Source organism: Anoplophora glabripennis, unplaced genomic scaffold (assembly GCF_000390285.2).
Source record: "Anoplophora glabripennis isolate ALB-LARVAE unplaced genomic scaffold, Agla_2.0 scaffold525, whole genome shotgun sequence".
NCBI lineage: Eukaryota > Metazoa > Arthropoda > Insecta > Coleoptera > Cerambycidae > Anoplophora > Anoplophora glabripennis.
In genome coordinates, this window is record NW_019416791.1 from 59,743 (window position 1) to 72,686 (window position 12,944).

A 12,944-nucleotide genomic window follows, 5' to 3' on the forward strand; every position below is an offset into this window, starting at 1 on the left:
GAGGCTGTCGATCGTAATATATATATATATTAAAAAGATTTTTACCTGACACTTGTTTTTATACTTTAGATGAGTTTTTATGTCTTAACAGTTTGTAAGGCAATTATATTATTCATTGAAAATGTGATTCAATGATTTATTATTTTTTTAAAGATATTTAAATTAACATTATCAAATTTTATTTTGTAATAATTTACTTAACCTACTAGTAACTTATATTCTGTTTAAGATTTTCTATTTTTAATAAGTCTTTATTTATTTGTAAATCAGTTTAGCGTTATAGTCAATATACTATTGCATTGAATCTAAAACACTGGCTCATAACTGAAATAATTTTTTTTATGATCCAAGGACCACATCTTGCTACAAACAGTACAAACTCTAACCTAAAATAGTTATGAATTGTTAGCTTTTACAGGTTTTTACAAATATTGCATTTCAAAAATTGACTTATCTAATTACTTATCTTTATATTAGCAGATACGAACACATCAAATGTAACTAAGCTTTCCGTTTTTTTTTTTTATTAAAAAAATGTCAAATATGATTTTCCTAATTTTGATAAAGTATTTTTAACACAGTAGGCCATGCCACTAGAGTTAGACATAAAAATTACATCAGGGGCTTGATTTTTGAAAACAGGAGAATTAGTTCATTAGAGAAAATTACGTCATTTTCTCTTGACACACAGATAATGTGATTTTTGAAATTTTCTTGTGGAATATTTTCTCTAGATATCAAGAGAAATAATTCCACAGGGTTTTGTCGGGGGAATTGGCGTTTTCTCCGAATAGTTTGAATCCAAATGTCATCTCATGCTCATGCGCGAATTGTCACTTCATTCATTCGCTGTTCGAAGGTGCGTAATCATTTGAAATTTATAATGGATCCAAATAATTTATTATTAATTCTAAATATAATGAATAATTTGCAATCTGCAGAAATTGTAAACCATCCGCGACAACATTAATTAAACCATTTAGTTTCAGCAATATCTGACCACTGTTCTTGGGCCTTTTTGTGAGTAAAAGTAGAAGAAAACTTTCATTTTAAAAAGTTCTTCGTTGTTTCTAAGCATATTAATTTCTTTTTTGCGCTTTCGACGTGAACGAACGCTTCATCATAATTATAATAATATTACATTTTTTGTGTTTTCAAATATACTTCTATTCAAATTGAAGTTATATTAAATTACTACGATATCATGGAGATGTCTAGTCTCCCTGACAAATATAATGACATTTACAAAACAACCTTCAAAATCAAATCAAGTGACTAAACATCAGGGTCGCCAATAATGGCACTGAAATATTGAAGAAAACTCTGCCCGCTGATTGGTCATTTGCAAATATATCTTCGACATACGGCATAAATTAAATTCTCTAGAGAATTGGATTCCTTCAACGTTCAAAAATAAGTATTTAAGTTTTTAAGAGAAATTTGTCAGCTGAATTTTTTCTCTGGAGAATCAGTTCTCCTGTTTTCAAAAATCAAGCCCCAGATGGAACCGTTCCTCAGACTATTGCATGGCAGATGTCGACGGTGAAGAATGGCGAAAAGTTTGGAAGTATTCAATGGAACCAGTTACAGAGCCCACAGAACATCTCAGAAGACCGTTCTGTCCATATCAACTTTAGAACCAACAAGAAACCAAAACAGGTCAAACCTAGAAGTTCTGAGAGCGAGTTCGCCTAGTCCTAGTAGATCAATGATTCTTAGCAAGGCACCCAAAAAAAAATGAGAATTATTTATTTTATTTAAGATAACATCCTGAATACATCAATCCCCTACAATTCCCATTAGATAATATGCACTTGTCCCAACAATGCTTCCATTGTTCAAAACATTTTTTTATATTCTTCTGAAATAATGCCGTTAGGTCATATTTTTATCACTATCTCACAAAATTGCTGCAGCACTTGACGATAGTAATATTGGTTCACTGTGGTGCTGTGAGGAGCAAATCCAGCGACCACTCTGATGTAAAAAAACAAATCTTCATGGACCACACATTTGATTTAAATTGTCGTGCTTTTTCTTGATCTGGGCAATGAAGCTGTCGCCCACTGTCTGGTCTTTTGTTTCATTGTCATAGCCACATCACCAATATTTATCTTCTGGAATGACTTTGTTGTAAAAACATCCAGGTCAGTTTGTGACCTTTCAAATCGTGGTAGACTCTCACATGGTTCTCTCTATAGATATCAGAAAGCAGTCCTGGAACAAACTTTGCTGCGACACGTTTCATGTTATTCACACGGCCCACGAAGTCGCCGTTTCAACGGCTGAAGTTGCACACGGCACTACCAGCCGTTCTGTATAAAAGCAACGGAGTCACCTACACCAGGCAGTGCTTAGTAGGTCTTTCCACGGCACTCAACCCGCCTCTGGGTGTTCTAACCAGAGCGTTTAGCAGGTCTTTTCCGCGGCACTCAAGGTAAAATACACACCTGGACTCCGACTCCGGATACTTAGCAGGTCTTTCCGCGGTACCTGACGTCTACCTCGTGGCCAACTCCGGGTGTTTAGCAGGTCTTTCCGCGACACTCGGCGTCGTCACCGTCAGGACATACGTATTGCCTTCGTGACAATAGGTATCCCGGTGTTTATATTAGTTATATGGGTAGGGCATTATTGTTACTGTTATATGTGTATAGATTGCGATTTATTTTGGAAAATAAAAGTTTTATTTATACCAAGTCTTGTAATATTCCCGAACCTTGGAAAACACTTCTCCACCGAGTGAACCCGGACTGTGACTGTACTAGTTCGGCGTCTGCGACCGAACCTCGAAAGTACATCACAACTTATAGTTCATTAGATATACAGGGCAAGAGGGTCCATCTAATTTTTGGCATTGTGCAGTTTTAGAAGTTAGTCTGTCTGTGGCTAGAGGGCAGTGTGGTCAACACCCTTAGATCTAAGAAAGCTTGCCTTATAAAGAGGCAATTTGTTACTTAAACTATTATCATATAGTAATAAAAGTAATAAATGTAGTAAATACTAATGATAAATGCATAATTTATCAGATTTGAGGCTGTCGATCGTAATACCCTCAGGAACGGAACGGCATTAGGCCTTTTTGATTTGTGAAATACCGAATCAATTTTCGATTCGTCAAAAAAAATTGATTCGTATTGATCAATTGAATTGTATAATTTTTGAACCGATTTGATTCAATTAATCCTGTGCATTAAATCGATATATTGATTCGAATTGAAATTTGTATTTGAATTTGTATTTTTTAATTGATCCACAGAAAAAATCAAATCGAAATATCAAATGGCTAATCAATGCGAATCGAATTAAATTGAATCGGAACATCTCATTGTCGAATTAAATTTATTTGAATCGACAGTTAGGGGTGGAAAAAAAAATTGTATATAGATTCGAATCGATTTGTATTTTTGAATCAAATAGAAGGAAATGAAGGAATTGTAATCAAACATCAATGTATTTGTTAACAAACATATAGGTACAAAAATAGATCTCAGGTATTTGGCAGGTACTGATACTACTAGCGATTAGAAATAACAGTGATTTAAACTTTTGACAGTAAGTTTAATTTACTGTCAAAAGCTTGAAATAATCACTAACTTACCAAGTTAGCATTAGCCGGAGGAAGAAATCTATTGTTTTTGACAAATACTGGCAAGAAAATATATAGTTATTAAACATTTAAATTAATATATTTCGTACTGAATGGTCTAAATAAGGGTCTTAAATTCCCATTTGAGCAATTAATGGTGATTTCAATTCTAAAAATGTTGTTTTTTTTATTCCATTATTTTCCATTAAAAATTGTTAATTTTGATTTACTGTTTAGTAAATGCTTATTTATTTTTGTAAATTTATTTTATCAAATTGCAGTAAAATTAAGTGTAAAAAGTTTTCAATAGGCATAATACTCGTAACCACAGAACATCCTTAGTTAGGATATTCTGTGCTCGTAACTATAATGAATGTTATGAAAATGTATCATGTAGTTTCTGAAGATAAGTTAATATTTAATAAACTGAAACATCAGAAAGAAAAATATTGCCTTAATAAATTTGACTGATATACCAGTAAAGTAATAAAAAATCGAGCAATTTTAAACTACACATAAATGTTCAGATTTGATTCGAATTGATATTCCAATACGATTTTTTGATAAAAAGATTCTAATTGGTACACTGATTTTCAGATCTACTACCTATTCGATTTGACATTTCGATTCGATGCAATATCTTGATCCAATTCTATATTTCAATTGAATATTTTCGATTTTTTTCTGCAAATCGATTAATCGATTCAAAAATAAAATCGATTTGTATTGATATACAAATTTTTGCTCTTGCCTAGACAGCATACAAATATCAAAATTTGTGGCAAGCGCCAGCCCTAACATTAGCTTAGTTAGCAGTTAAGGTGTATTTGTGTGGTTTTATTGTTAAATTTCTGTGTAATATTATGAAACAAACATACAATCAAGAAAGATATTTGGCAATGCATCCGTAGTTCCTAATTGAGTATGCATACATAGTTGTTTGAGATGACACTACCCTGTCCAGCAGAAGGGTATGAAAATTACAAAAAAAAAAGTTAAAAAAATTCAGTTTTCATGACATAATTTGAGCAGTGGTGGCGCGTGAACATTGATTGAATGTGTTCTGCTTAGGGTTGTTACATTTGTTGAATTGAATTCCGGGATATTAAGTACCCGGAGTCTCTAAATGGCGCCGCAGGCAAAAAATTTTAAAATTTTCAAGGTCACGCGTTTTCCTGGCACTTCTGAATTTCAAGGAACAATGAATTTATAAAAAAAATACAGATTTTCACAAGAATAATTTTTGAAATTGATACCTTTTTGAAATATCCATTTACGAATTACCTACTGATGGTATAAATAAATTGGAATAAACTAAATATATTTTATTAAATTATTGAATATTGTTTATAAACAAAAAAATCGTTTGTGAAATTTACCAACGATTCAACGAATTTTAATTTTCCTCGGCGTTATGATTTTTTCTTTATCTTTTTTTATATATATGTACATTATATTATATTCCGGGAGTTATACGTGCAAATCCGAAATCCGGGACCATACAGCTAATTCCCGGTACAATCACAGAAAATCCCGGTCATACGTATGTGGCTAGATGTTCTTTTAATATGTCGTCAAGATCAGCACTAAAATTTATGAGTCCACGAAACACACCAGGGTTGTCCGAATTTTCTGACTCGTCGTGTCCGCGAAGTGCTAATTCGAAAGCTCCGCAAAATTTTATGCAATCTATGATTTTAGATAATACATAACGATTTTTCATTTCCTGTTCATTGTGTTTCCATATATTATCCCAATATGCAGAATCTAACTGACTTCTTATGTTTATTTTACCTAAAGACTTAATGACTTAAATCTTTCACACTGTATATTGTCCATGCTTTATCCCCATCAAAAAGTAAGCACGGAAAACAAAACAGTGTATTTTTTATATCACACCCGCACACCCACTCTGCTTTTGTGTATACATTATTGTTTTTTTATAACTTTTACTTCTTTTATTTTTAGTTTATCCTCATAAGGGAGAGAACCAAATAAAGTTTTTTTTTTAACGAAACGCTATTCATTTTAATAACTATAATATCCATAGACGCCTAAACGAAAATATTCACACGTGCCGCTCGCATAAATAAACCACCACATACCACGTACGAAATATTACTGCATTTACTGCAGTGCAGTGGCTGTCGCTATTGCAGCCGCAAAAGCCCCTATCTTCGTGTACTGGGTCACGTGCCTGATTAGCCAATAAAAACAAAGGACGCATCTAATTGTTCGCTGTCCACACATTTTGTATATGAGGTTGCATATATTAAGGGGCGTAGCTCGCGTCGCAATAAATAATAATATAAGCTCCTAGATTTATTTTAGCGCGAGTACATTTGGATTCTTTAAATATTTTGTTAATTATATGATTAAATACATAAAATTTTATGTGTTCTGCAGCTCCGCATCTGTTATGGTAAAACCGCCACTGAATTTGAGGAAACAAACTTACAATATACATTCCTAAAGGTCAAAGGTAACCCCTGTATAAATATAATTCCCATTCATTCCCCTGTGTATAGGTGAGTTGCTTAGTCAAGAGTAATTACATTCACGCTATTTTATTAATTAAAAATTAAATTTAAGATTGCCAGATGTTTTTTTTTAAAGCGTCATATTTATTTCAAAAACAGATTTCAAGATTTGACAACAATAAATAACTAGGTATCCCGTTGTTAATGACAGTACCAAACTGCGCTTTTTGTGTATAAGAAAATGCAATATATTTGATGAAGTGGAATATTATATGACAAAGCAAAAAATTGGAACATATACAGCGTGTCCCACTAGTACGGGAAAGTCCAATATCTATGTTAAAATGAGGAATTCTTTTTACTGTGTTGCCACATTTCTCGGAATGTACAAATTAAAAATATATTCAACTATACAGGGTGTTCCACTTTTCCTGGCCAGACACCGACTTTGGTTTTTTAAATAGGAACACACATTTTTTATATCTTTTTCGGATTCTACATAAAAAATAAAGGGTACTTTGTGTAGAATAGTTCTATTCAAATAGTCACAATTTTTGAGATATCTCGCTTGAAAGGTTTTTCTAGTCGATATTGGCTGCTTACATTTTCTGATAGTAACAGGTCATACTAATAGCTACTAAGCCCATTTTTTTATCAGATGTTTAGTAGGGATGACTCTTCCGAATCATGCTCCAAAAACTGGCCTGCGTTATACAGGGTGACCAAAATATCATGTCAAAATTGCCAATTGAAAAATTGAAAAACTCGAATTTTTTAAATGCAACCCCCTCCCCTGTATATTTTCATACCATGAGATGCAGAATTAAATTCTCTACAACTTTGCTATACCTGCTCCTATACCAAAATTAATTAGTTTTTCATGAAATCTCATTTCTAAAGAAGAATTAGTAAATAAATAATAGAATAATTAATAAAACTCATGGTAACTGTTTATTGACAAGTATTTACCAAACTAATAATCCATATTTACAAAGATATCCTCGTACAAAGTGTTTTGTAAAACTGAAGGAGAGGTTTGAAAGAACAACAAATGCAAATTATGAGAAGACAAGAAGAACACACGCATGCAGTATCCAAAACAGTAAATTAATATCGTGCATTTCTAACAAAAGTAATAAAGACCTAGTTAAATTAGTAATTAACAGGTAACCGCTCAAAATGTCTGCCATTTTTCTTTAGACATTGAACAATTCTACGACGAAAACTGCTTGACACATTTCGCAGTATTTCCGGAGTTACGGTCAAAAAAGCATTTCTTATCTCTGTCCGTAAATCTTCTACATCTGTCGGAGGAGTTTCATTGTCTTTTATATAGCCCCATAAAAAAAATCAAGACAAGACAGGTCTGGGGATCGGGGAGGCCATGGAATTGGACCGCCTCTACCTATCCACTTATCTGGATACAAACCATTTAAGTATTTTCTAACCTGAAACAGATTTTTTTTTAATTTACATAACTTACATAATGAGAAAACTTACCGCCAGTGTGGAATGTGCAGGGGCACCATCATTTTGGAACCACTGACTGTTTAAGTCATCTGGAGGAATATGTCCCTGCAATTGGAGCAAATCGTTTTGTAAAAATTGCAAGTACCCATTACCAGTTAAGTTTCCTTCAAGAAAATGTGGTCGAATCCAATGACATATTCTCCGCATATTCCCGCCCAAACGTTGACTTTAAAGCGGTGTTGATGATCGTCTTGTCTTATTATTCTCGGATTATGATCGGCGTAATGGTGATAATTATGTCGATTCTCTCGACCAGTATTGGCAAAGGATGACTCGTCAGTAAATAACACCTTTGAAAAAAAATTTATCTTGTTATAGCTTTATAGTTGCCCACTCACAAAACTGTACTCGCTTCTGAAAATCTTGCTGTGTTAAGAATTGGTGATGCTCAGAATGATAGGGGTGGAAGTTGTTTTTCTTTAACGTTCTATTAACCACACTTTTGGAAATACTAATTTCATCACTAATTTCTCTGACACTTGTAGATGGATTTTGGACTGCACATTCCAAAATGTCAATTTGACTATCCTGATTACCACATGCGTGTGTTCTTGTTGTCTTCTCATAATTTGCATTTGCCGTTCTTTCAAACCTCTCCTTCAGTTTTACAAAACACTTTGTACGAGGATATCTTTGTAAATCTGGATTATTAGCTTGGTAAATACGACTTGCCAATAAACAGTTACCATGGGCTTCTCTTCTTCTATTAAACCTTTCTTTCTATTAAACCTTATGTGAATCGAAAATTATCCAGATTATCCTTTGACAGGAGCCTACTACGTTATTTTACATATAAGCTATTTGTAAACTTCGCATTTTTTCATAGAAATGAGATTTCATGAAAAACTAATGAATTTTGGTATAGGAGCAGGTATAGCAAAGTTGTAGAGAATTTAATTCTGCATCTCATGGTATGAAAATATACAGGGCGTTGCATTTAAAAAAATCGAGATTTTTCAATTTTTCAATTGGCAATTTTGACATGATATTTTGGTCACCCTGTATAACGCAGGCCAGTTTTTGGAGCATGATTCGGAAGAGTCATCCTTACTAAACATCTGATAAAAAAATGGGCTTAGTAGCTATTAGTATAACCTGTCAGTATCAGAAAATGTAAGCAGCCAATATCGACTAGAAAAACCTTTCAAGCGAGATATCTCAAAAACAGTGAATATTTTGATAGAACTATTCTACACAAAGTACCCTTTATTTTTGATGTAGAATCCGGAAAAAATATAAAAAATGTGTTTCCATTTAAAAAACCAAAGTTGGTGTCTGACCAGGAAAAGTGGAACACCCTGTATAGTTGAATATATTTTTAATTTGTACATTCCGAGAGATGTGACAACACAGTAAAAAGAAAATATATTCCTCATTTTAACTTAGATATTGGACTTTCCTGCACTAGTGGGACACGCTGTATATGTGTTCCAATTTTTTGCTTGGGGGTAACTAAATTTTTCAACGGATTCTACTTCCTCTGTTACTGTGTCAGGTTAATATGATTAGTTATAATTCAATAATTCACAGTAAAATATTTACCATGCACTAATCTCTGTAAGGTAGCTATTTCTTCTTCTGCTTTACGTTTTTCAACTTCAAAGTTTGACTCTAAAGTCATACTATCCACAACCAACTGACTTTTACAATCATCTAACTGATTCTTTAATTTTATAACCTCTTCACTTAGTTGAAGGTTCTCTTCATTTTTTCTTTGTAATTCAGCTATAATATTAATTTTTTATATTATGTAAATATTGAGTACTTTTCTTTCACCTACACTAAGTTGTAACTGGTAGAGATAAATATTGCCAGTGCTGTATTAAAAATTTTTCTCAAGTGCAAATGCACCATCATACACTAGCCATGTAACTGACAAATAAATTGTTACAATTTCCGACACCGAGTGCAAATATATTATTGTAAGAAAAAGCACTTGCGAAGGAAATGAACTAGTGTGTATGTGCGAACATTGTACCTAGACAGTAGTGATGAAAGAAAAATACCTAGTAGTACAGTAGCTGCTTTCCAATTAACCCCCCCCCCCCCTCAAGCACTACCCATACGTGTTCTCTCGGGTGTTTCAATTATTTAAGTTTGGAGTATTTAAAGATTAGAACAGTAGAAGAACACTTCAGGAGCAGTTCCTTGGCAATTGGAAAGCAGCTAGTATTAAACGTTACTAACCTTCTTTTTGTAAAAATAAATCTTTTAATTTAGCTCTTTGTATATTAAATTCGTCCTGTATTCTTTTCTTATCCATTTCCAATTCTTGAATTCGATTTTGTAAATCTACAACTGAAATTATAAGAAATAGATAAAAACAACAATAAATTAGCAGTACCATTTTTTGTCTCTAGTATATTTCCTAATTCCTCTGAATGATCCATTTGGTTTCGTTCTAAAACATTTATCGTTTAATCAACCATGCTCTAGGGATACAAAAATTAACAATTAGTCATTACGATACAGTCAAAAAATTATTTTAAGCATAGCTTAACTTAAAACCACAAAACTGATAAATTTAATAACCTACAAAATATTAGTTTGTCATTTGTCAAAAGAGGGTTTTTGGTTTTTGCATCGATTTGACAGTATACTATGGAATTTATTAGTGATGTTCATAATCGACTAATTTTTATAATCGAGTTATCGGTAATCGAGTACTTCTAATAATCGAGTGATCACTCGAGATAAGAGATATTGGTCGTTTTCATCCCAGCGGCGCACAAATATGTTTGTATTAGCCATATATTACTTATAAGCGTAGCTAAAAAAAAAAAAAAGCTCATGCACTTCAAAACCTAACCACTTTTTCGTTTTATTCTAAAAAAAAGGTTACGCAATCAGTGACTATTTGCAGTATGCACTAACATTTTGGAGTGCAACCGTAGGCTAATAATCACTCGAGTGGTGGGAGTAAACATCTCGAGATATCTCGAGTGATCTCAATAATCGAGTACCACTCGACTAAGACACTTCCCTACCCGCTGGAAAACGGCAAACATAATCCTTATCCCAAAACCCAACAAAGATCACACCATCCCATCCAACTACCGGCCCATTAGCCTGCTCCCGGCTATGAGCAAAGTGGTAGAAGAAAATTATCCTAACCAGTCTAAGAACCCACTCCCAAGAACTGCAAGTCATTCCAGACGAGCAGTTCGCCTTCCGACCCAATCACTCCACTGAACTCCAAATCCTTCGCCTTACCGAGCACATCACGGCGGCCTTCAACAGGGGACAGTACACTGGTGCTGTGTTCCTGGACGTTGCAAAGGCCTTCGATACGGTTTGGCATGAAGGCCTACTGATGAAAATGCTCACCAACCAATATCCCATATCCTTTACCAAACTCATAAAATCCTACCTACACCACCGAAAATTCCGCATCCAAATCCAAGATTCCCTTTCCACCACCCGTCCCATGGAGGCCGGTGTCCCCCAGGGCACCGTCCTGTCCCCACACCTATACACCATTTACAACTCCGACATCCCACATCCCCCCAACACCAACATATACTTATACGCCGACGACCTGACAATCACATCCCAATCCGTAGATCCTAGATATTCCGTCTACCTCCTCCAAAACTCCTTAGACCAACTTGAAACCTGGTGCAACAGGTGGAAAGTCAAAATTAATCCCAACAAAAGTTCGGCTATCCTTTTTACCAAACGAAAAATCCCACAAAACCTCGACAGACTGACACTATCCCAGGAACCTATCTCCTGGAATCGACAAACACGATACCTGGGCGTGACGATGGACCAGCGTCTCACGTGGAAACCGCACATCGTGGAGACGGTGGCGCGAGCGAAGACCACCAGGGCTAGGCTCTATCCCTTACTCAAAGGTGGAAACACCCTCAGTTTAAGGAATAAGCGAACGCTTATCAAGGTGGTACTTCAACCGCAGCTAACCTACGCCTCCACGGCGTGGGGTCACGCGGCAAAAAGCCACTTAAAGTCATTACAGGCTGTGGAAAACATAGCCCTCCGCACGGCCACCGACGCGCCCTGGTACGTAAGAAACACTGACATATTACGAGACTTACAATACACAAACGCTACACAGACAATAAGACAAAACGCGGAGAAACGGTTTGACGTAGCCGCTAGACATGACAATCCCCTCCTCAGGCAAGCCGTTGACTACGTACCCGACGTGACCGACAAACACAAAAGACCTAGACACCAACTTTTTGACCCTGGGTGACCACCCCAACGACATCCCCGCCCCTGCTCGCAAACCCTTTCTGTTTCAGAGACCGCCAGGATTAACCGCGTTGAGAGGAGAAAAACGCGTACATAAAAGGGGTCTTAGCACCGCGTCGGCCACTTCAACCGCGTCGAACGCGCCGCCGCACCAGCCGTTTGTCGCCGCTCACCCAGGACGTCGTGTTAAAGTCAATCCATAAACATGACACTACCCCCGGGGTTTACACAGACGAGCCGGCGAAGCAAGAAGAGCGCCAGAAGAAAGGGCCCTAGCCGGCGGGGCCCAGCCAGGACAAAAGGAGGTCCCACAAAGCGCCTACACCGGCCGCATTTGCGGTCGGGGTAGACGACGGATGGGGCCCACCTACGAAGGCTGTCCAGGCCTACACGAGATGAGGCAGGATAAAGAGGGATAATCCCCCCTCGATCCCAAATCATTGAGGCCAATTTCTAGCCATGGAATAATGGCGTGAACCCCCTCGTACTGGCTTCATTATATTTACACCGAGCCATGACAAACATAATTATGATGACAATCCTCCCAACCCCCAAGTATATTTTCCATTTTATCATAATAATAGTTATGTTATTCACGTCACGTTACAGTCACGTTACGCTATTTTTCGTCCTATAATACTATTTTCAAAGGTATTACTCCTAATAATATAACGTTTTAACATTATTTCGGTAGATCGGATATATATATTATACTGTGTTCTTTTCTTCACAAGTTCTTGGTTTTGTAAATAGCCAATAGAGTTGAATCCATAGAAAATATAGTACTAACGTAGAATGAAATGATGTCCCTAATATTGCCACTAAACCGCGAAACAGCGCCACGTAACGTTTTGGAAGCTTACTACTACTTAGCTCCTAATGAGCAGGCAACACTTTATACTTTGTGAACTGATTACAGCGCCATCTATCGTATGGAAACGACTTCTCACTTATATCCTCTATATTATATTATTTTAAAAGTAAACCCTTATACAAATAGGAATAGTCAAGTGTCAATACTTTTGAGAACAGATTATTTAGTTAAACAGAAAATGTAGCGAAAAACTAATATTCAGTACTTTTCTAATTCGCTTCTGCTTTGATAACGAAACTAGAGGTTTCATAAA

The 12,944-nt window shown here is 35.6% G+C and overlaps 1 protein-coding gene across 1 annotated transcript in view; it reads right to left on the bottom strand.

Annotated features, from left to right (window-relative positions):
* Positions 1-10,139, bottom strand: part of LOC108911578 (intracellular protein transport protein USO1) — a 19,879-nt gene extending 9,740 nt beyond the window's left edge. The window contains exons 1-3 of the mRNA XM_018716553.1: positions 9,944-10,139; positions 9,787-9,897; positions 9,142-9,324 (exon numbers count right to left, since the gene is read on the bottom strand). Coding sequence (XP_018572069.1) covers positions 9,142-9,324; positions 9,787-9,897; positions 9,944-9,989 — 340 coding nt within the window. The 5' untranslated portion in view covers positions 9,990-10,139. The remainder of the gene's footprint in view (positions 1-9,141; positions 9,325-9,786; positions 9,898-9,943) is intronic.
* Between the last annotated feature and the right edge of the window lie 2,805 nt (positions 10,140-12,944).